This window comes from Bombina bombina, chromosome 5 (genome assembly GCF_027579735.1).
Source record: "Bombina bombina isolate aBomBom1 chromosome 5, aBomBom1.pri, whole genome shotgun sequence".
In the NCBI taxonomy this organism is placed as follows: Eukaryota; Metazoa; Chordata; class Amphibia; order Anura; family Bombinatoridae; genus Bombina; species Bombina bombina.
The window spans coordinates 1,012,754,239-1,012,775,973 of NC_069503.1; the positions used below are offsets into that span (position 1 = coordinate 1,012,754,239).

General features: G+C 41.6%; 1 protein-coding gene across 1 annotated transcript in view; it reads right to left on the minus strand.

Moving 5' to 3' along the window:
• The window catches only part of UBR5 (ubiquitin protein ligase E3 component n-recognin 5), an 877,374-nt gene that overhangs the window by 144,309 nt on the left and 711,330 nt on the right, over positions 1-21,735 (minus strand). Inside the window, exons 32-36 of the mRNA XM_053715922.1 lie at positions 13,435-13,566; positions 13,085-13,342; positions 12,638-12,906; positions 12,268-12,479; positions 11,767-11,994 (exon numbers count right to left, since the gene is read on the minus strand). Coding sequence (XP_053571897.1) covers positions 11,767-11,994; positions 12,268-12,479; positions 12,638-12,906; positions 13,085-13,342; positions 13,435-13,566 — 1,099 coding nt within the window. The remainder of the gene's footprint in view (positions 1-11,766; positions 11,995-12,267; positions 12,480-12,637; positions 12,907-13,084; positions 13,343-13,434; positions 13,567-21,735) is intronic.

The following is a 21,735-nucleotide window of genomic DNA, read 5'->3' on the forward strand; positions in this document are numbered from 1 at the left end:
AATTTGCCTAAGTAGAAAAAGAAACCTAAGTTACAATAGGATGGCCCATTGCTTTATGGACATTGGAATGTTACCCTTATTTTTTTTCAATATTTAAAAAACGAATGTCATTTTAAAATAAAAATGCACGTATAACAAAATGTATGCTTATCTGATAAATTTATTTTTTTCCGGGCATGGAGAGTCCACAACTTCATTCAAATTACTAGTGGAATATTCAACTCCCGGCCAGCAGGAGGCGGCAAAGAGCAACCCAGCAGAGCTGTTAAGCGTCAATTCCCTTACCCATAATCCCCAGTCATTCAGCCGAAGGAAAATGGAAAAAGAAGAAACACAAGGGTATAGAGGTGCCTGAGTTTTACTAAAAAAAAAACAAAAAAAAACCTGCCAAATTAAACAAACATACAAAAGAGCGAGGTCGTGGACTCTCCATGCCCGGAAATAAATAAATTTATCAGGTAAGCATAAATTTTGCTTTCTTTCCTATGGCATGGAGAGTCCACGACTTCATTCCAATTACTAGTGGGAACCAATACCCAAGCTAGAGGACAGAATGAAAAGGGATGGAGAAAAAGGCAGGATGACCAAAACAGAAGGCACCACACCACTTGAAGAACCTTTCTCCCAAAAGACTCAGCTGAGGCAAAAAAGTATCAAATTTGTAGAATTTGGAAAAAGTATGCAGAGGATGATGTTACCGCCTTACAAATTTGCTCCACAGAAGCTTTATTTTTGAAAGACCAGGAAGAGCAGACAGCCCTAGTGGAATGAGCCGCAATTCTCTCAGGAGGCTGTTGTCCAGCTGTCTAATAAGCTAAATGGATAACACTTCTGTTACAGAAGCATTAGTTATTTTGTTGTGAAGAGCTTATTTCCCAGCAGCAATGCCTGAACCAGCCAAGCCAGCGCCTAAGAAGGGCTCCAAGAAAACCGTAACAAGTATCATTTCATAAAGAGTTAACTTTCTTTCAGCTTTTAGAAACTATTCTCTAAATACAAGTTTGCTGGCCTCAGCTCTACGTTTAGTGATAAACAATCCCATTGTCTAATCACCTCAGGAGTCAGACTGCTAATTGATAAGATGAACTGCATTGTTTTCTTATGTGTAACTTGTTATCTGAAGTACTGTAATCCTATTGTGGCCTGTCAAAGGACATTGTCTATCTAAATGTGTGATGGGGGATTTTATGCTTCCCCCCCTGGGAGTGCCCTGTATGCATGTAACCTCAATAAAAAGCAGGCTGGGCATCCCATCCTGAGTTCTTGGTTGACCCTCAATCGCAGCGTTGACTCGTTTTTGTGGGCAGAAGGGTATCCTAGCTGTACTACAGCTAAGGGGGATTATTCTATATTTGCGAGACTCATATAGAATACTATGGAAAGCAGCTTCTCCCCTCTTCAGCAATAGGGATCCAGGGTACTAAGCGGTCCATCTCTCAGCGAGACTAAGGGTAACCGTAACAACTTCTTAAACAGAGGGAAAGGGTAGTAGAAGTGGCCTGACCTTTACGCTTGCCAGAGAAAACAACAAATAGGGCAGAAGATTTCCGAAAATCTTTAGTTGCTTTAAGGTAAAATTGTAGAGCACGCACAACATCCAGGTTATGTAAAAGACTTTCCTTATTGGAAGAAGGATTAGGACAAAAAGAACAAACAACAATTTCCTGATTAATGTTTTGATCCGACACAACCTTAGGCAGAAAACCCAGCTTAGTACGAAGGACCGTCTTATCTGAATGAAAAATAAGGTACGGGGAATCACACTGCAGAGCCGAAAGCTCAGAAACTCTGCAAACAGAAGAAATAGCAAGAAGAAACAAAACCTTCCAAGATAACAATTTAATATCAACAGAAATGACTTAAACGGAGCCTGCTGCAAAACTTTAAGAACAAGGTTAAGACTCCAAGGAGGAGCAACAGGTTTAAATACATGCCTGATGAAACAGCTTTTTGAGGCGCTGAGAAACACGTTGCATTTTGTAAAGAGGGTTGCTAGCACTCCCTACCTTTTGGTTCCTTTGTTTTTATATTTATATTTTAATAAATCCTTTTTTAAACAATTTTCCTTTGGACCTTGCCTTATTTGCCTACCAATCATCCTTTACTCCCCTTGGGGAGTGATAGGCTTCACCTACCGCAGCACCATTTTTTGCATCTCATAGCACTTATATATTGTGATTCAAGTGTCCCAGAGCTCCCATGGTCCAGTGTTCCTGTTGTCTATTTGTCCAGTGAGCTAAATATCCAGTCTGCTTCTAATAGCAAATGTGAGTACCCTGACTAGGGATATATACACTGACCCTACCTGGTTTCACTACTGGTACACATAGGTGCCCTGTCTGTCTTCTTTAGATTTGATGCCATCTTGTTGCTGTATTCTTGCTGACCAGTGAGCTGGGTTGCTGTAAAATATCCAGCCCGTGTCTAATAGCACTGTCTGAGTGCTCTTCACAAATGTGAGTACCCTGATTAGGAACCATTGATTTTGATTACTTCATTTTATTATTGGTACACACAGGTGCCTCTCTTGTTGTTCTAATATTGTGACATCTATATGTGAGGAGAGTGCGGCCCTACTCATCGACCAACAGCCTCACCCACTGACATTAAGTCGAATCAACAGTTCTAAATGGACGTTTATGCATAGAGGCCCTTGTTAGTCTATACTCTGGTATCAGTATTGTATCACATAACAAGAATTGATTGATTGTTTTGCCTTAAGTTATATTTCATATATACTGATATTTTATGCCATTATATATTATGCTTATAGTCTAATTTAAAAAAATAAAATAAAATATATATATATATATATATATATATATATATATATATATATGGATTTAAGCACAGCACACTTTTATTAAGCAATTACTGCTTAATAAAAGTGTGCTGTGCTTAAATCCAGTGAGTGCTTACTATTGGATTTAAATATATATATATATATAAACCTCTAGCGCCCTTATCAAGAGACAGCCTGCATTAACTTCTCGATTACTTAGGTTTAAATACAGGCCTGATTCTGATCTTACCTTATGGTAAATCTTATGAGTAACAGGTTTACGAGCCTGAAGCATGGTATCAATGACCGCCTCAGAAAAACAATTTATGCTTGCCAGATAAATTCCTTTCCTTCTGGATAGGGAAAGTCCATGGCTTCATTCCTTACTGTTGGTAAATACAACACCTGGCCACCAGGAGGAGGCAAAGACACCCCAGCCAAAGGCTTAAATATCCCTCCCACTTCCTGAATACCCCAGTCATTCTGCCGAGGGAACAAGGAAAAGAAGGAGAAACATTAGGGTATAAATGGTGCCAGAAGAATAAAATAAATAGGGGACCGCCCATAGACAAGAAAAAACGCACGGGGCCGTGGACTCTCCCTATCCGGAAGAAAAGGAATTTATCTGGTAAGCATAAACTATGTTTTCCTTCCTAAGATAAGGAGAGTCCATGGCTTCATTCCTTACGGTTGGGAAAACTATACCCAAGTTCCAGAGGACAATGAATAACGGGAGGGAACAAAAAGGAATATGCGGACCCTATACTGAGGGAACCACAGCCTGCAAAACTTTTCTCTCAAAAGCTGCTTCAGCCACAGCAAAAACATAAAACTTGTAAAACTTTGAAAAAATATGTAAGGAGGACCAGGTAGTTGCCTTACAAATATTATCCATAGAGGCCTCGTTCTTAAAGGCCCAAGAGGAAGCCACTGCTCTAGCCGTTATGCTCTGAGGAGGACGATGTCCCAATGTCTCGTAAGCTAAGCGGGTGACACTCCTTAACTAAAAAGATAGGGAAGTCGAAGTAGCCTTCAGCCCCTTACGCTGCCCAAAATAGACAACAAAGAGGAAGATTGTATAAACTCCTTAGTAGCCTGAAGATAGAACTTCAAGGCGCGAACCAGATCCAAATTGTGAAGTAAGTGTTCCTTCGATGGAGGAGGATTAGGACGCAAGGAAGGAACCACAATTTCCTGATTGATGTTGCGATCTGACACAACCTTAGGAAGAAAACCAAATTTAGTACGTAAAACTGCATTAAAATTAGATAAGGTGGCTCACATTGCAAAGCAGAGATCTCAAAAACTCTGCGCGCAGAGGCAATAGCAAATAAAAAGAAAACATTCCAAGATAACAATTTAATGTCAACAGAATGCAGAGGCTTGAACGGAACCTGTTGCAAAAACCGAAGAACAAGATTTAGGCTCCAAGGAGGAGCTCCAGATCTAAACACAGATCTGATACTTAAAGGACTGCATGCCTGGAAGCTCAGCCAGTCTCTTGTGCAATAAAACCGACAGGGCCAAAATCTGTCCCCTCAGGGAACTAGCAGAAAGGCCCTTCTCCAGCCTATCCTGGAGAAAAGATAAGATCCTGGCAACCTTAAAGGATTACTTTCTGTTATAATTTTTAAGCTAAACAACTAACATATTAAAGTTAATAAGCATTAATTAAAACCTACTGACCTATATTTTCTCCAAAACGAAGTTTCATAACGTTCTAAAAGTTATATCTTTTATTCGCCGATGATTTCACGTTATCCTGCCCACTATTTTCAGCACTGCATGTTCAAAATACTTAAACCAATAACTTTGTGTTTAAAGCGCCATTTTGAAACCTAGGTATTGTAAACGGATTGGTACAGAGCAAAGGATACCCATAGAGTGGGTTTGGAAAACAATTAAATTTGCAGACAAGATTTCTGATATACGGTAGAGATATGTTAATGAAATGCTATTGATAAAAAGCGTATTTGGGGTAGTTAGTTAGTAACAGGCATAGAAAATATTTACTTACAGTGGCCCTTTAACTCTGTGCCAGGAAAAACCCCGCTCTTCACACCAGAATAAGTAGGTCCTCCACACCTTGTGGTAGATACGCCGAGTAACTGGTTTACAAGCTTGAATAAGAGTATCAATGACACTCAGAGAAACCTCTCCTGGCTAAGACTAAGTGTTCAATTTCCACACAGTCAGTCTCAGAGAATCTAGATTTTGATGAACAAATGGACCTTGTATCAGCAGGTCTCTGCGACAAGGTAACTTCCACGGAAGAGTTGAGGACATTCCCACTAGATTCGCGAACCACGTCCTTCGCAGCCACGATGGAGCAATCAGGGTTACTGATACCCGCTCCTGCTTGATGCGGGCCACCACTCAAGAAAGAAGCGGTAATGGAGGAAAAAGATATAGGAGTTTGAACCTCCAGGGCACTGTTAGTGCATCTATTAGATCCGCTTGGAATCTGTCTAATTTAGGTATCCTAGGTTCTTCAGGCAGCGCGGCCTCTGGAACCTCTAAAGTAGACAGAACTTCCTTTAATAAAAAACGCAAGTGCTCAATTTTAAATCTAAAGGACGGTTCTTCCGCAGCAGGAGGCTTAGACACTAAGGACTCCAACCCAGAAAGTTCACCCTCTGAAGCTACAGAGGTTAACTCATCATCTGATAACTGGGACATAATAGCTAAATCCGATAAATATTTAGATGACTCCGGGTCAGGAGAGCTATGTTTAACCTCTTGCGTTTGTTAGTGAGGTAATACACTGAGGGCCGCAGACACCGCCATTTGTAACTGCGCGGCAAAGTCCGCAGGAAGAAGGCCCCCTCCGGATGGAGGATTAGATGTGCTACGGGGAACTGCATGTGGAGTGGATAATGTAGCAAGGGTAGTAATCTCACGGGACGCCGAGTCCTGAGAGGTAGACGGCTCAGAGGGATTAAGAGCCTTAGCAGCTTGTCTCCCTTCTTAGACTTTATAACAGTGTTAAGGCATGTGGAACATAACTGAGTGGGCGAGAAAACCACAGCCTCACAATATAAACAGGTATGATTTAGTACAGAAGGAGTACCTTCTAACATGTCAGAGTCCTCCATAGCTCAGGTTATACCCACAGGACGACACAAATAAAAACGTTTTTATTATAAAAAACTGCACCTTTATACTCCCAATGGCTGGGGCACTCACCACCTCCTAGACCCAGACAGTTAACAGAGGAAACGCTCTCCTCCGGTTCAAGTCTCAGCCGGAATGGAGAAAATGAACAGACAGTATTTCCCGTAATTACAAGTACAGCAAAGTAATAGGAGCTGTGCAACACTTTCAAAAAAGTGAAACTTAAAAGTGAAACCAGTTTGTTCCTGCCAAAAACACACAGCCCAGGAAAAAAATCACACAAAAAAAGCATGTAAATAATACACTGGTTAATTAACCCCAACTGTTCAATAAACCCCCTTCAGAGGATATTAACCCTGGATCCTATCAAGGTATAAAGGAGCCACACTGTGACCCTGTTATAGCGTTTTTATGCGTAAAAATTTAAACGATCTTACCACCAGGATCCATACAGTGGAAAAGAACTGAGCCTCTCAAGTGTGAGTCTTATAGCAGTGCTCCTGACATGGACTTGAGTGAAACTCGTCAACACTGATTGCTTAGTAGCTGTTAGCAGTAGTCTGGATGGTTTCACAGAAAAACTTTCCCTGCATCTCCAGACTATAACTTTCATCAATACTCTCACTGAGAGGTTGACATGACTACTTAAAACTCCAGTCCTATCTTGAAGGGCAGATACCCTTTTCAGGACTCTCCGAATCTTCTGACACTTCTCTGCCACCTCCTAACGTGACGAAAGGCAAAGAATGACTGGGGTAATGAGGAAGTGGGAGGGATATTTAAGCCTTTGGCTGGGGTGTCTTTGCCTCCTCCTGGTGGTCAGGTGTTGTATTTCCCAACAGTAAGGAATGAAGGCGTGGACTATCCCTATCTTAGGAAGGAAAACCACTTCTAGTCAAAACTAGGCGTTCAATCTCCAATCTCCAAGCAGTAAGCTTCAGAGAATCTAGATTTAGATGGAGGAAGGGACCCTGAAGTAGAAGGTCCTTCCTCAGAGGTAACCTTTAAAGGGACATTATACACTCATTTTTTCTTTGCGTAAATGTTTTGTAGATCTATTTATATAGCCCATAGTTTTTAAAAAAACAAAATGTATAGTTTTGCTTATTTTTAAATAACATTGCTCTGATTTTCAGACTCCTAACCAAGCCCCAAAGTTTTAGGAGAATACAGACGTATACCTACTCCAGCTTTCTCCTGTTTGTGTAAAGGGGCTTTTCATATGCATAAGAAGGGGGAGGGGGAGTGTCTTATTTCCCACTTGCAGTGGGCTTTACAGCTACCTTTTCAACAGAGCTAAACAGAGCTTCTAAGTAAGTTTTTAAACAGTTTTATACTAGATTTTTAGATCAGTATCTGTGCATCGTATTCTTTATAGTAGTGTCTATTACATGCAATTATATGAAAATGAGTGTATACTGTCCCTTTAAGGTGGAATAGATGACATCTTCACCAGATCAGCGAACCAGATCCAGCAAGGCCATGCAGGAGATATTACAGATGCTCTCTCCTGTTTGATACGAGCAATGACTCATTGAAGGAGAGCAAACAGAGGAAATAGGTATGCCAGAGAGAAGATCCAAGGACCCGCTAGAGCGTCCATCAGAGCGGCCTGAGGATCTCTACATTGAACCGTACCTTGAAAGTTTTGCGTTTTGACGAGACGCCATCAGATCGAATTCCGGAACCCCCCACCTGAGGGTTATCATTGAGAACACCTCCGGATGGAGAGCCGACTCTCCGGGATGAAAGGTGTGTCTGCTCAGAAAATCCACCTCCCAGTTATCCACTCCTGGAATGTGGATGGCAGATAGACAATTGTGAGCTTCTGCCCACTGCAGAATGCAAGTCACATCCTTCATTGCTAAGGAACTCAGAGTCCACCCGATGGTTTATGTAAGCCACTGAAGTGATGTTGTCCAACTGGAATCTGATAAACCAGAATTCCCGGACTAAAGATAATTGAGGCCAAGCTGTCAAGGCATTGAATGTTGCTCTCAACTCTAAGATGTTAAGGGAAGAGAAGACTCCTCCTGAGTCCACAGGCCCTGAGCTTTTATAGTGCCCCAAACTGCTTCCCAGCATAATAGGCTGGCGTCCGTGGTCACAATTACCCAGGAAGGTCTTAGGAAGCAAGTATCCCGAGACAGATGGTCCTGTGAAATCCACCACAAGAGAGTCTCTCTCGTTAGGAGATCCAGTCTATCCTCTGCGATAAATCTGAATGGTCTCCGTTCCATTGACTGAACATGCATAGTTAGAGATGTCAGATGGAACCGAACAAAAGAAACAATGTCCATTGAAGTCACCATCAGCCCAATCACCTCCATGCATTGAGCCCCTAATAGACGAATAAACAGACTGGAGAGAAAGGCACAAAGCCAGAAGTTTGGATTTTCTAAAATACGTCAGGAAAATCTTCATGGACAGGAAATCTATGATTGTCCCTAAGAAACACACCCTTGTAGCTGGGTCAAGGGAACTCTTTTCCAAATTCACTTTATATCCGTGGGAACAAAGAAAAAACAGCATCTTTGTATGAGATTTTGCTAGTTGCAAAAAAGACGCCTGGACTAAGATGTCGTCCAGATAAGGTGCCACCGCTATTCCTGAGATCTGACCACAGCCAGGAGAGCTCCAAGAACCTTTGTGGATATTCTGAGAGCCGTAGCAAGACGAAAAAGAATGGCAACAAACTGGAAGTGTTTTTCCAGGAAGGCAAACCTCAGAAACTGGTGATGATCCCTGTGAATGGGAACATGAAGATAAGCGTCCTTCAGCTCTATGGTCTTCATAAACTGACCTTCCTGAACCAATGGAAGAATTAAACAAATAGTTTCTTGAGGCACTTTAGGTCTAGAATGGGACGAAAAGCTCCCTCCTTTTTGGGAACTACAAACATATTTGAATAGAATCATTGACCCTGTTCCTCTACAGGAACTGGAACAATTACTCCCAGGTAGAATAGGTCCTCCCTCTTTACCTGGTTTGTGGATAGTCTTGAAAGGAGAAATCTGCCCCTTGGAAGGCAAGACTTGAATCCTATTCTGTAACCCTGGGATACTATGTCCACAGCCCAAAGATCTGGGACATTGCGTATCCAAGCATGTTGAAAAAAAGAAAGCCTGCCCCCCACTTGATCCAAAATGGGATCGGGGGGCAGACCCTTCATGCTGATTTAGAATCAGTGGAAGGCTTCTTGTTTTGCTTTCCCTTATTCCAAGGCTGATTGGACCTCCAACGAGGTCTTGAATTCCTTCTGTCCTTTATAGTTACGAAAGGAACAAAAGTTAGAATTCTGGCAAACCTTCGGTCTATTCTCATCTTGAGGAAGGAAAGATCCCTTTCCACCCGTATAATAGGATGCTGCTCTTGCAACCGTAGCAATACTTGCCGCAGGTTGCCACTGTAATCCTTAATGGATGTACATCTTTAAGTAAGCCTCTAGCTTCTTGTCCATGGGATCCTTAAAGGAGCAGCTATCCTCTATAGAAATAGTAGTTCTCTTAGCTAGAGTAAAGATAGCTCCTTCTACCTTAGACAAGTTCGCCATGTATCACGAATGGAGTCAGCAACAGGGAACCTCTTTTTAGAAACAGGGGAAGGGGAAAAAAGAATCCCCGGCTTATCCCATTCCTGAGCTATAATTTCTGACATCTTATCTGGAACAGGAAAAACTTCCACAGATGATGGAGAATCATAAACTCTATTAAGTTTAGTTGACTTTTTAGGGTTGACGATGACAGAAGGTTCGGAGTCGTCCAAAGTAGCTAAAACCTCCTTCAGAAGTAACCGGAGGTGTTCAAGCTTAAATCTGAAATAAACGTCTGCAGAATCAGTAGAATTTCCCCCCATCATGTCAGAATCTGAGATCTCACCCTCAGAAGCTACTGATGTATCCTCCTCCTCAGACACTTGGGAAAGGTTGACAAGTGCAGATTTAGAGGCAGAAACTTTACTAGCAGAAATATATCTAGATTTCCTCTTACACTTGCCCGAAGTAGGGAAAGCAGATAAAAGCTGCAGACACTGCAAATAAACACCCCAGGAAGTTGAGAGGAACCACAGGGCACTGCATGTGAAACTATCAGGGCTTGAGACGTCTGAGGAGAAAGCTGAGGCATATCATGAACAGCATTATCCTGAGAGACATATGGCTCAGAAGGGAGTAATTTATCTTTAAATTTCAAAGTCTTAGATAAGCAATTAGAGCAAAATTGCACAGGGGGTACAACCTGAGCCTCCAGACAAAGCAAGCATTTGTCAAAAGCAATGGATGAACTTTGGCCTGAGTCCATTTAAAATATATAAAATATCCAATACCAGTACAGTATATATATATATATATATATATATATATATATATATATATATATATATATATATATATATATATATATATATATATATATATATATATATATATAAAAAACAAAAACAGTCAAACACCTTTTAGCAGCCAAACAGGAAAAAAAAAGGTTTTATTTAAGATAACTTCTTCACACTGCTATACCTCAGGTTAAGCTGAGGATTCTTAATGTACCGGGACCGGAGTTACCACTAGAAAAACAGCAAGGACTTTCTGCTAGTTTCAGATCTTGCTAGTTTTTAGACTTGTAAAGCTAAGCGATCATCAGTAGACGGCACAGAGATATGCGACAAGATCGCAAGATGTCTCACTCCGCTCTGCATAACTTAAGATGGAAGAGAGGCGGGTCACGTGATCGGACTAAAAAACAAAACTGCGTCACTGTAAAAGCGCTCGTTTCTGTCCGACCTGAAGTAAACACTTAAGCACTCCGCTTTACATCAGACCTTCCTTTATATATATATATATATATATATATATATATATATATATATATATATATATATATATATATATATATATATCAAAAGGTACTTACCTGTGGATCCAGCTGTCGGGCAGGAACAGCTTCCAAGGTGTGAGACACTCCACACTCTATCAGGGACCTAAAGAAAAAGAAAGAACAGAGTAATCAACCCTGGCTTTCTATAAAGGGGTAGCAATAATGTTAGAAATAAAAGTAAAGACCACTGTAGCTTTCTAACTGCTAATAGCCACCATTACTCTAACTAAAGAGATTGAAATGGACACAGCATAGCCCCTATCCTTGCAGGGAAAAGTACCCATAAAAGGATTAAATATATTCACTCACCACCTTCGCACATCCTCCATTGACAGAGGCAAAGAGAATTACTAGGATTATGGGTAAGGGAAGTGACACTTAAAGGGATACTAAACCCAAAATTATTTCATTATTCAGATACTGCATGCAATTTTAATCAACTTTCTAATTTATTTCTATTATCAATTTTTCTTCATTCTCTTGCTATCTTTATTTGAAAAAGACATCTAAACGAAGGAGCCAGCAAATGTTTGGTTCAGAACATGGACAGCACTTTTTCATTGGTGCTGTCCAATCAGCAAGGAAGGACAACACAGGACGTTCACCAAAAATGGGCCGGGATCTAAGCTTACATTATTGCTTTTCAAATAAACATACCAAGAGAATGACGAAAATTTGCTGATAGGAGTAAATTAGAAAGTTGCTTAAAATTGCATGCTCTATCTGAATCACGATTTTGGGTTCAGTGTCCCATTAACAGCTCTGCTGGGGTGCTCTTTGTCTCCTCCTGCTGGCCAGGAGTTGAATATCCCACTAGTAATTTGAATGAAGTTGTGGACTCTCCATGCCATAGAAAAGATTTTTTTTTTTTATGGCTAATATTTGCTCTGAATACATTATATTTATTTAGTGTTTAATGTCCCTTAAACTAATGTGCCTCAAATGTAAAGTAATTAATATCTTCATCCACAATATTTTATTCAAATTAATCTTTATTACCTCTTCCTTTCTAGCTGAGGTGTATCCAATGTGGTCTGTTGATTCATTGCTTTAATCCAGTAGATAAGCGCCTGGAAAACATATGCCACGTGTTTCAGGGAGCAAACATCCAGCACTGGGAGCACATCTGAGTGTTCGTCATTGTGAGAGCGCATTAGAGAGAGGGCATAATTTAAAAAATCTCCACGTGCAGACATTCCCTGGCGAGCACTGAGCAAAGTGGCTCTTCTAGAAAGAAACAACATTGGTTGAAGATACCTCGATAATAATGGGACATTCAGGCCCCTCAATAGGGTTGCAATGATGAGAAATGTTAACTATATTAAAAATGTCTATTCTCCCGTTCCCACAAAGTTAAAAAATGTTAAACTAAATTTGAGAAAATTGTATTTAAACACTTCCACAGCATTTGTAACATGTATAAAACAGTACGTGCAAAAAAAAAAATTGATTTAAAGAAATACTGTAAAAAAGCATCACTTAAGTTTCAAAACTGTGTACCTTCGACCCTCTAAAGTCCGCAGACTGGCCTCCTCACGAGCGGTCATCCTCTCTCTACGCGTAGAGTTCTGGGATGCATGAAGTGGATGATTTGGGTGACCTGGATCTCCAGCTGATGATAATGCAGATCCGTAACGTAACTGGGCTTCAGTAGAGTCCATAATGCTTACCATCCAGTTCCAGGTTGGTATAAGCTTCTCTTCCACAAAATTCTAAAAGTTAAGAAACTACTATTACTGCACAGTTTGATAGTACTCAGTTTATCTAATATGAAAGGTAATCTGCACTGATGGGCATTGAAAATGTGACAGATTTGTAGAGGCAACCTAACCAAAGATTATTTACAGATTCATTAAAAAGGCTGCCATACCTGCAGGTTAACAGCATCTTGATATGTTAGCTTCACAGCAGCTGGGATCTGAGAATACACCAAATGATTATACTTCGGGATCAATCCCATTAAATCAGATATCTGTCGTATAACAATACTGTATGCTCTTGCAAGACTGCTTGCAGATGTCAGGTAGCTGCTAGAGTTGCTTGCTTCAAGGGCGGCTGCTGCAGCAGCGGCACTCGTGCTGATGGTGCCACTCCGACGCAAATTGGACGGGTCAATATAGATCAGGCCAGCTGAGCTTGCTGGGGAGGAAACAGAACTTCAACTTAAAATAATAAATACAAATTGTAATTTTTGTATGCAGATGCAATTTATTTACAAATTAAAATGAGTTTTCTCAAAATGCTGCAAATGAAAATGGTATTTTTCAAAGGTGAAAATGAACAACATATGGAGGCATATTCAACCATTTAGACTTGCCTGCAGGTGTAGAAGTGCTAGATGGAGTGGTAGTGTTGGCTCTTTGGCTTTGAGTGTTACGCACAGCCCACTGCATTGAGCGTGGAGCTTGGGCTGCGCCATTAGCATGGGCACTGTTTGTTGACCTCTCCAATGGCTCATCAATCATGAAAGTCTCCTGCTCCATGTCATCACTCTGACTACTGCTACTGTCAGAGTCACTAGAATCATTGGACTGTGAATCATCCTCCGAGAAAAAGGCTGGAACGCTGCTTGCACCTGTAGTTTGACAAAATAAATTCTACTTAGGACCTTTTTTTTTTATTATTAGTTGACAAATTGTCAACATCACTAGAAAGACTGAAATTTACCTGCTTCTGACCCAGCAGTAGCTGCAGTGACTACGCTTCTCCGACCACTTGCATTATCCTGGTTGCTGTGATTACTCTCGCTATCACTTTCAGTCTCAGCTGCAGCCAGAAGATCCAATTCCATGTCACTACCTAAAATACAAGTTTGCTACATAGTAAACTTTTTAAAACATTTTGCGCTTACAAATTATCACATTGCACCTGTTTCTTAACTATATATTTTAGATATAAGGCCACATTGCAATCAACCATCCTGATTTGGTGACTAAAAACACGCAGAAGGAAGCATATTAGAGGGATATTAAACTCCTTGTAATTAGATGGTATTTATTTCTGTTGCCATGCTACCAAGGATTTTATTGCCTTTCTAAACATTGTACTCAGGCAAGCAGCTACAATTAGAAAACATTACTTTTTTCCTAAGGTTGTTGCACAAAATTATCATTAAATCAATTTATAATAAACTATGCAATTACTTTGTGCATTGGATAGGTTAACATATACAAATAAAAGAAAATGTTATAATATTGCAAAGTATTACACCGCCTCACCTAGCTACTTCATAATGCCACCCGTCTAAATAATTTATGTACATATGATGTATATATAAACAATTTAAAGTGGACAATAAAATTAAATTTAAATTATCACGATTCAGACAGCTCATTTCCCTCAAATTGTCTGTTCTCTTGATATCCTTTGTTGAAAAGCACATCTAGGTAGAATCAGGAGCAGTAATGCGCAGCTGGGAGCTACCTGACGATTGGCAGCTACGCATATATGCTCCTTATCATTGGCTCACCAGATGTGTTCAGCTGACAGTAGTGCATTGCTGCTCCTGGTGCTACGCTAACAAAGCATAACCGCAGCATTCAGTAAAATTGGGAAGTTGTTAAAAAATCCCATGCTTTATTTGACACTGGAAACTTGATTTTACTGTCCCTTTAATTAAATCTTACAGTAAAAAGTCTTTTTAAATCAAAATCAATTATCCTCTATATACTTTAATGCTGGCTATCAAGGATACCATACTGTGTATAGCACTATTATGCTCAATGAACTTATTAAAATGTACAGTTGCACTTAGAATCAGATTCAATCCAAACAAGCTATCATCTTTACTTGAAATCATTCGACAAATTGCTCAGCAGTATAGAGCAGGTACAATGAAGGCAAGACAGGGAAGGTAGACTGCATAAGGAATACAGGAAAACAAGATCCTCAAATATTGTAAATACATTTAAAAATGCAAAGGACTATAAAAACAAAATATATGCTTACCTTACCTGATAAATTATTTTCTTTCCTTGGCGTGGAGAGTCCACAAATCCATTTAAATTAATAGTGGGAATTCAACTCCTGGCCACCAGGAGGAGGCAAAGAACACCCCAGCAAAGCTGTTAAGTATCACTTCCACTTCCATAAACCCCAGTCATTCACCCGAAGGAATATGGAAAGAGAAGCAGACACAAAGGTATAAAGGTGCCTGAGGTTTATAATTGACAAAAGCCGTCTTAAAATTAACATAAGGGCTGGTCGTGGACTCTCCATGCCAAGAAAACAAAATAATTTATCAGGTAAGCATACATTTTGTTTTCTTTCTAATTGGCATGTAGAGTCCACAAATTCATTCTAATTACTAGTGGGAACCAATACCCAAGCTAGTGGACACAGAATGGAAGGGAGGGAGAACAAGACGGGCGGACCTAAACAAGAGGCACCACCGCTTGAAGAACTTTCCTCCCAAAAGAAGCCTCAGCTGAGGCAAAAGTATCAAATTTGCAAAATTTGGGGGAAAATAGTATACAACGAGGACCAAGTGGCCGTCTTGCAGATTTGTTCCACAGAAGCTTAATTTTTGAAGGCCCAGGAAGAAGAGAGAGCCCTAGTGGAATGAGCCGTAATTCTCTCAGGCGGCTGTTGTACAGCCGTCTCATAAGCCAACCGAATAACATTTCTCAACCAGAAAGAAAGAGAGAGAGAAGTGGCCTTCTGGTCTTTACGCTTACCAGAGAAACAACGAACAGAGCAGTAGACTGCCGAAAATCTCTAGTTGCCTGCATATAGAATTTCAGAGCACGCACAACATCCAGGTTATGCAACAGACGTTCCTTCAGAGAAGGATTAGGGCAAAAAGAACGAACAATTTCCTGATTGATGTTGCAGTCCGACACTACCTTAGGAAGAAATCCCAACTTAGTAGGGAGGACCGCCTTATCCTCATGAAAAAAAGGTAAGGGGAAACACACTGCAGAACCGAAAGCTTGGAAACTAGCAAGGAGAAACAAAGATAACAATCTCAACAGAGCGCATAGGCTCAAATAGAGCCTGCTGCAGAACTTTAAGAACAAGATTAGGCTCCATGGAGGAGCAACAGGTTTAAACACAGGCCTGATTCTGACCAAGGCCTGAACAAAGGATTGAACATCTGGCAGGCCTGCCAGACGTTTATACAGAAGAATTGACAGTGCAGAGATCTGATCCTTCAGAGTACTGACTGACAAGCCTTTCTTCAGGCCCTCCTGAAGAAAAGACAGAATGCGGGGAACCCTCACTCGACTCAAAGAGAAACCCCTAGATTCGCACCAATAAAGGAATTTATGCCACACCTTATGGTAAATCTTGCGAGATACCGGCTTACAAGCCTGAAGCTTCAGAGAATCTAGGTTTGGATGAAGGAAGGGACCCTGAAGTAGAAGGTCCTTCCTCAGAGGCAACTTCCAAGGGGGAAGGGACATCTTCACCAGATCCGCGAACCAGATTCTACGAGGCCACGCTGGGGCGATAAGGATCACTGATGCCCGCTCCTGTTTGATACAAGCTATCACCCGAGGAGGAAGGGCAAACTGAGGAAACGGGTACACGAGACCAAAGATCCAAGGAACCGCCAGAGCGTCAATCAGAGCTGCTAGTGGATCTCTTCATCTTGACCCGTACTTTGGAAGCTTTGTGTTTAGACGAGACTCCATCAGATCCAACTCCGGAACTCTCCACGTGAGAGTTAACATTGAGAATACTTTCGGATGAAGGGCCCACTCCCCTGGATGAAAATTCTGCCTGTTCAGAAAATCTGCTTCCAAGTTGTCCACCCCTGGCATGTAGATGGCAGAAAGATGACAATTGTTAGAGACAGCCCACTGAAGAATGCGAGTCACCTTCATAGCTAAAGAGCTCCGAGTTCCTCCCTGGTGGTTGATATACGCCACCAAAGTGATAGTGCCCGATTGGAATCGGCTAAACCAGACTAAACTCAGTTGAGGCCAAGCTGTTTAGAGTATTGAAGATTACTCTCCAATCTAGGATATTTATTGAGGGGGAAGACTCCTCCTGAGTCCAAAGACCCTGAGCTCTTAGGAACCCCAAATTGCTCCCCAGCCATATAGGCTGGCATCCGTGGTTACAATCTCCCAAGATGGTCTCAGAAAGAATGTGCCCTGGGACAGATGGTCCTGGGAGATCCGCCAGGACAGAGATTCTATCGTTTGGGAGTCGAGAGCTATCCTCAGAGAGGTCAGAGTGGTCTCTGCTCCATTGTCTGAGCATGCATAACTGTAGAGGTAACAGATGAAAACAAGCAAAAGGAATAATTCCCATGTAAGCCACCATGAGACAAATTACTTCCATACATAGAGCCACTGAAGGACGGACAGAGGACTGAAGAGAACGACAAGAAGCCAGAAGATTGGATTTTCTGACCTCCATAAGAAAAATCTTCATTAAAATTAAGCCTTTGCTCGTCCCCAAAAAAACATATCCTGGTGTTTGGCACAAAGGAACTCTTTTCCAGATTCATCTTTCACCCATGGGAACGTAGAATTGACAACAGAGTCTGTATGAGATCTTGCTAAATGAAAAGATGGCGCCAGAACCAAGATATTGTCCAGGCACGGAGCCATCGCAATTCCCTGCAATCTGACCACTGCCAAATGAGAGCCCCTAGAACAGTTGTATGATTCGAGGGGCTGTGGCAAGGCCGAAAGGAAGGGCTACCATTAGAAGTGTTTGTCCAAAACGCAAACCTTAGGTGTTGGAAATGTTCATATACACAAAAACAAATTATGCTTACCAGATAATTTCCTTTCCTTCTGTATGAGGAAAGTCCACGGCTTCATTCATTACTTGTGGGAATACAGAACCTGGCCACCAGGAGGAGGCAAAGACACCCCAGCCAAAAGCTTAAATACCTCCCCCACTCATTCTGCTGAGGGAACACGGAACAGTAGGAGAAACATCAGGGTATACAAGGTGCCAGAAGAATAACAAAAATGTAGGTCCGCCCAACGGAGAAAACGTGCGGGGGCCGTGGACTCTCCTTATACAGAAGGAAAGGAAATTACCTGGTAAGCATAATTTATGTTTTCCTTCTTAAACGGACACTGAACCCAAATTTTTTCTTTCACGATTATGGTAGAGCATGCAATTTTAAGCAACTTTCTTATTTACTCCTAATATCAATTTTCTTCATTCTATTGGTATCTTTATTTGAAAAGCAAGAATGTAATTTTAGATGCCGGCCCATTTTTGGTTTACAAACTGGATTGTTCTTGCTGATTGGTGGATAAATTCACCCACCAATAAATAACTGCTGTCCACGGTGCCGATCCAAAAATTGGCTGGCTTCTCAGCTTAGATGCCTTCTTTTTCAAATAAACATAGCAAGAGAACGAAGAAAAAGTGATAATAGGAGTAAATTAGAAAGTTGCTTAAAATTGCATGCTCTATCGGAATCACGAAAGAAAAAAATTTGGATCAGTGTCCCTTCAATATGAGGAGAGTCCACAGCTTCATTCATTACTTGTGGGAAACGTATACACAAGATCTAGAGGACACTGAATGAAAACGGGAGAGTAAAAAGAGGCGGACCCTATTCTGAGGGCCCCACAGCCTGCAAAAACAGAATTTATGTTTACCTGATAAATTACTTTCTCCAACGGTGTGTCCGGTCCACGGCGTCATCCTTACTTGTGGGATATTCTCTTCCCCAACAGGAAATGGCAAAGAGCCCAGCAAAGCTGGTCACATGATCCCTCCTAGGCTCCGCCTTCCCCAGTCATTCGACCGACGTAAAGGAGGAATATTTGCATAGGAGAAATCATATGATACCGTGGTGACTGTAGTTAAAGAAAATAAATTATCAGACCTGATTAAAAAACCAGGGCGGGCCGTGGACCGGACACACCGTTGGAGAAAGTAATTTATCAGGTAAACATAAATTCTGTTTTCTCCAACATAGGTGTGTCCGGTCCACGGCGTCATCCTTACTTGTGGGAACCAATACCAAAGCTTTAGGACACGGATGAAGGGAGGGAGCAAATCAGGTCACCTAGATGGAAGGCACCACGGCTTGCAAAACCTTTCTCCCAAAAATAGCCTCAGAAGAAGCAAAAGTATCAAATTTGTAAAATTTAGTAAAAGTGTGCAGTGAAGACCAAGTCGCTGCCTTACATATCTGATCAACAGAAGCCTCGTTCTTGAAGGCCCATGTGGAAGCCACAGCCCTAGTGGAATGAGCTGTGATTCTTTCAGGAGGCTGCCGTCCGGCAGTCTCGTAAGCCAATCTGATGATGCTTTTAATCCAAAAAGAGAGAGAGGTAGAAGTTGCTTTTTGACCTCTCCTTTTACCAGAATAAACAACAAACAAAGAAGATGTTTGTCTAAAATCCTTTGTAGCATCTAAATAGAATTTTAGAGCACGAACTACATCCAAATTGTGCAACAAACGTTCCTTCTTTGAAACTGGATTCGGACACAAAGAAGGCACGACTATCTCCTGGTTAATGTTTTTGTTAGAAACAACTTTCGGAAGAAAACCAGGTTTAGTACGCAAAACCACCTTATCTGCATGGAACACCAGATAAGGAGGAGAACACTGCAGAGCAGATAACTCTGAAACTCTTCTAGCAGAAGAAATTGCAACCAAAAACAAAACTTTCCAAGATAATAACTTAATATCAACGGAATGTAAGGGTTCAAACGGAACCCCCTGAAGAACTGAAAGAACTAAATTGAGACTCCAAGGAGGAGTCAAAGGTTTGTAAACAGGCTTGATTCTAACCAGAGCCTGAACAAAGGCTTGAACATCTGGCACAGCTGCCAGCTTTTTGTGAAGTAACACAGACAAGGCAGAAATCTGTCCCTTCAAAGAACTTGCAGATAATCCTTTCTCCAAACCTTCTTGAAGAAAGGATAGAATCTTAGGAATTTTTACCTTGTCCCAAGGGAATCCTTTAGATTCACACCAACAGATATATTTTTTCCATATTTTGTGGTAGATTTTTCTAGTTACAGGCTTTCTGGCCTGAACAAGAGTATCAATGACAGAATCTGAGAACCCCCGCTTTGATAAGATCAAGCGTTCAATCTCCAAGCAGTCAGTTGGAGTGAGACCAGATTCGGATGTTCGAACGGACCTTGAACAAGAAGGTCTCGTCTCAAAGGTAGCTTCCATGGTGGAGCCGATGACATATTCACCAGGTCTGCATACCAAGTCCTGCGTGGCCACGCAGGAGCTATCAAGATCACCGATGCCCTCTCCTGATTGATCCTGGCTACCAGCCTGGGGATGAGAGGAAACGGCGGGAATACATAAGCTAGTTTGAAGGTCCAAGGTGCTACTAGTGCATCTACTAGAGTCGCCTTGGGATCCCTGGATCTGGACCCGTAGCAAGGAACCTTGAAGTTCTGACGAGAGGCCATCAGATCCATGTCTGGAATGCCCCACAATTGAGTAATTTGGGCAAAGATTTCCGGATGGAGTTCCCACTCCCCCGGATGAAATGTCTGACGACTCAGAAAATCCGCTTCCCAATTTTCCACTCCTGGGATGTGGATTGCAGACAAGTGGCAGGAGTGAGTCTCCGCCCATTGAATGATTTTGGTCACTTCTTCCATCGCCAGGGAACTCCTTGTTCCCCCCTGATGGTTGATGTACGCAACAGTCGTCATGTTGTCTGATTGAAACCGTATGAACTTGGCCTCAGCTAGCTGAGGCCAAGCCTTGAGAGCATTGAATATCGCTCTCAGTTCCAGAATATTTATCGGGAGAAGAGATTCTTCCCGAGACCAAAGACCCTGAGCTTTCAGGGGTCCCCAGACCGCGCCCCAGCCCACCAGACTGGCGTCGGTCGTGACAATGACCCACTCTGGTCTGCGGAAGCTCATCCCCTGTGACAGGTTGTCCAGAGACAGCCACCAACTGAGTGAATCTCTGGTCCTCTGATCTACTTGTATCGTCGGAGACAAGTCTGTATAGTCCCCATTCCACTGACTGAGCATGCACAGTTGTAATGGTCTTAGATGAATTCGCGCAAAAGGAACTATGTCCATTGCCGCTACCATCAAACCTATTACTTCCATGCACTGCGCTATGGAAGGAAGAGGAACAGAATGAAGTATTTGACAAGAGTTTAGAAGTTTTGATTTTCTGGCCTCTGTCAGAAAAATCCTCATTTCTAAGGAGTCTATTATTGTTCCCAAGAAGGGAACCCTTGTTGACGGAGATAGAGAACTTTTTTCTACGTTCACTTTCCACCCGTGAGATCTGAGAAAGGCCAGGACAATGTCCGTGTGAGCCTTTGCTTGTGGAAGGGACGACGCTTGAATCAGTATGTCGTCCAAGTAAGGTACTACTGCAATGCCCCTTGGTCTTAGCACCGCTAGAAGGGACCCTAGTACCTATGTGAAAATTCTTGGAGCAGTGGCTAATCCGAACGGGAGTGCCACAAACTGGTAATGCTTGTCCAGAAATGCGAACCTTAGGAACCGATGATGTTCCTTGTGGATAGGAATATGTAGATACGCATCCTTTAAATCCACCGTGGTCATGAATTGGCCTTCCTGGATGGAAGGAAACATAATTTATGTAAGAACTTACCTGATAAATTCATTTCTTTCATATTAACAAGAGTCCATGAGCTAGTGACGTATGGGATATACATTCCTACCAGGAGGGGCAAAGTTTCCCAAACCTTAAAATGCCTATAAATACACCCCTCACCACACCCACAAATCAGTTTAACGAATAGCCAAGAAGTGGGGTGATAAGAAAAAAAGTGCGAAGCATATAAAATAAGGAATTGGAATAATTGTGCTTTATACAAAAAAATCATAACCACCACAAAAAAGGGTGGGCCTCATGGACTCTTGTTAATATGAAAGAAATGAATTTATCAGGTAAGTTCTTACATAAATTATGTTTTCTTTCATGTAATTAACAAGAGTCCATGAGCTAGTGACGTATGGGATAATGACTACCCAAGATGTGGATCTTTCCACACAAGAGTCACTAGAGAGGGAGGGTTT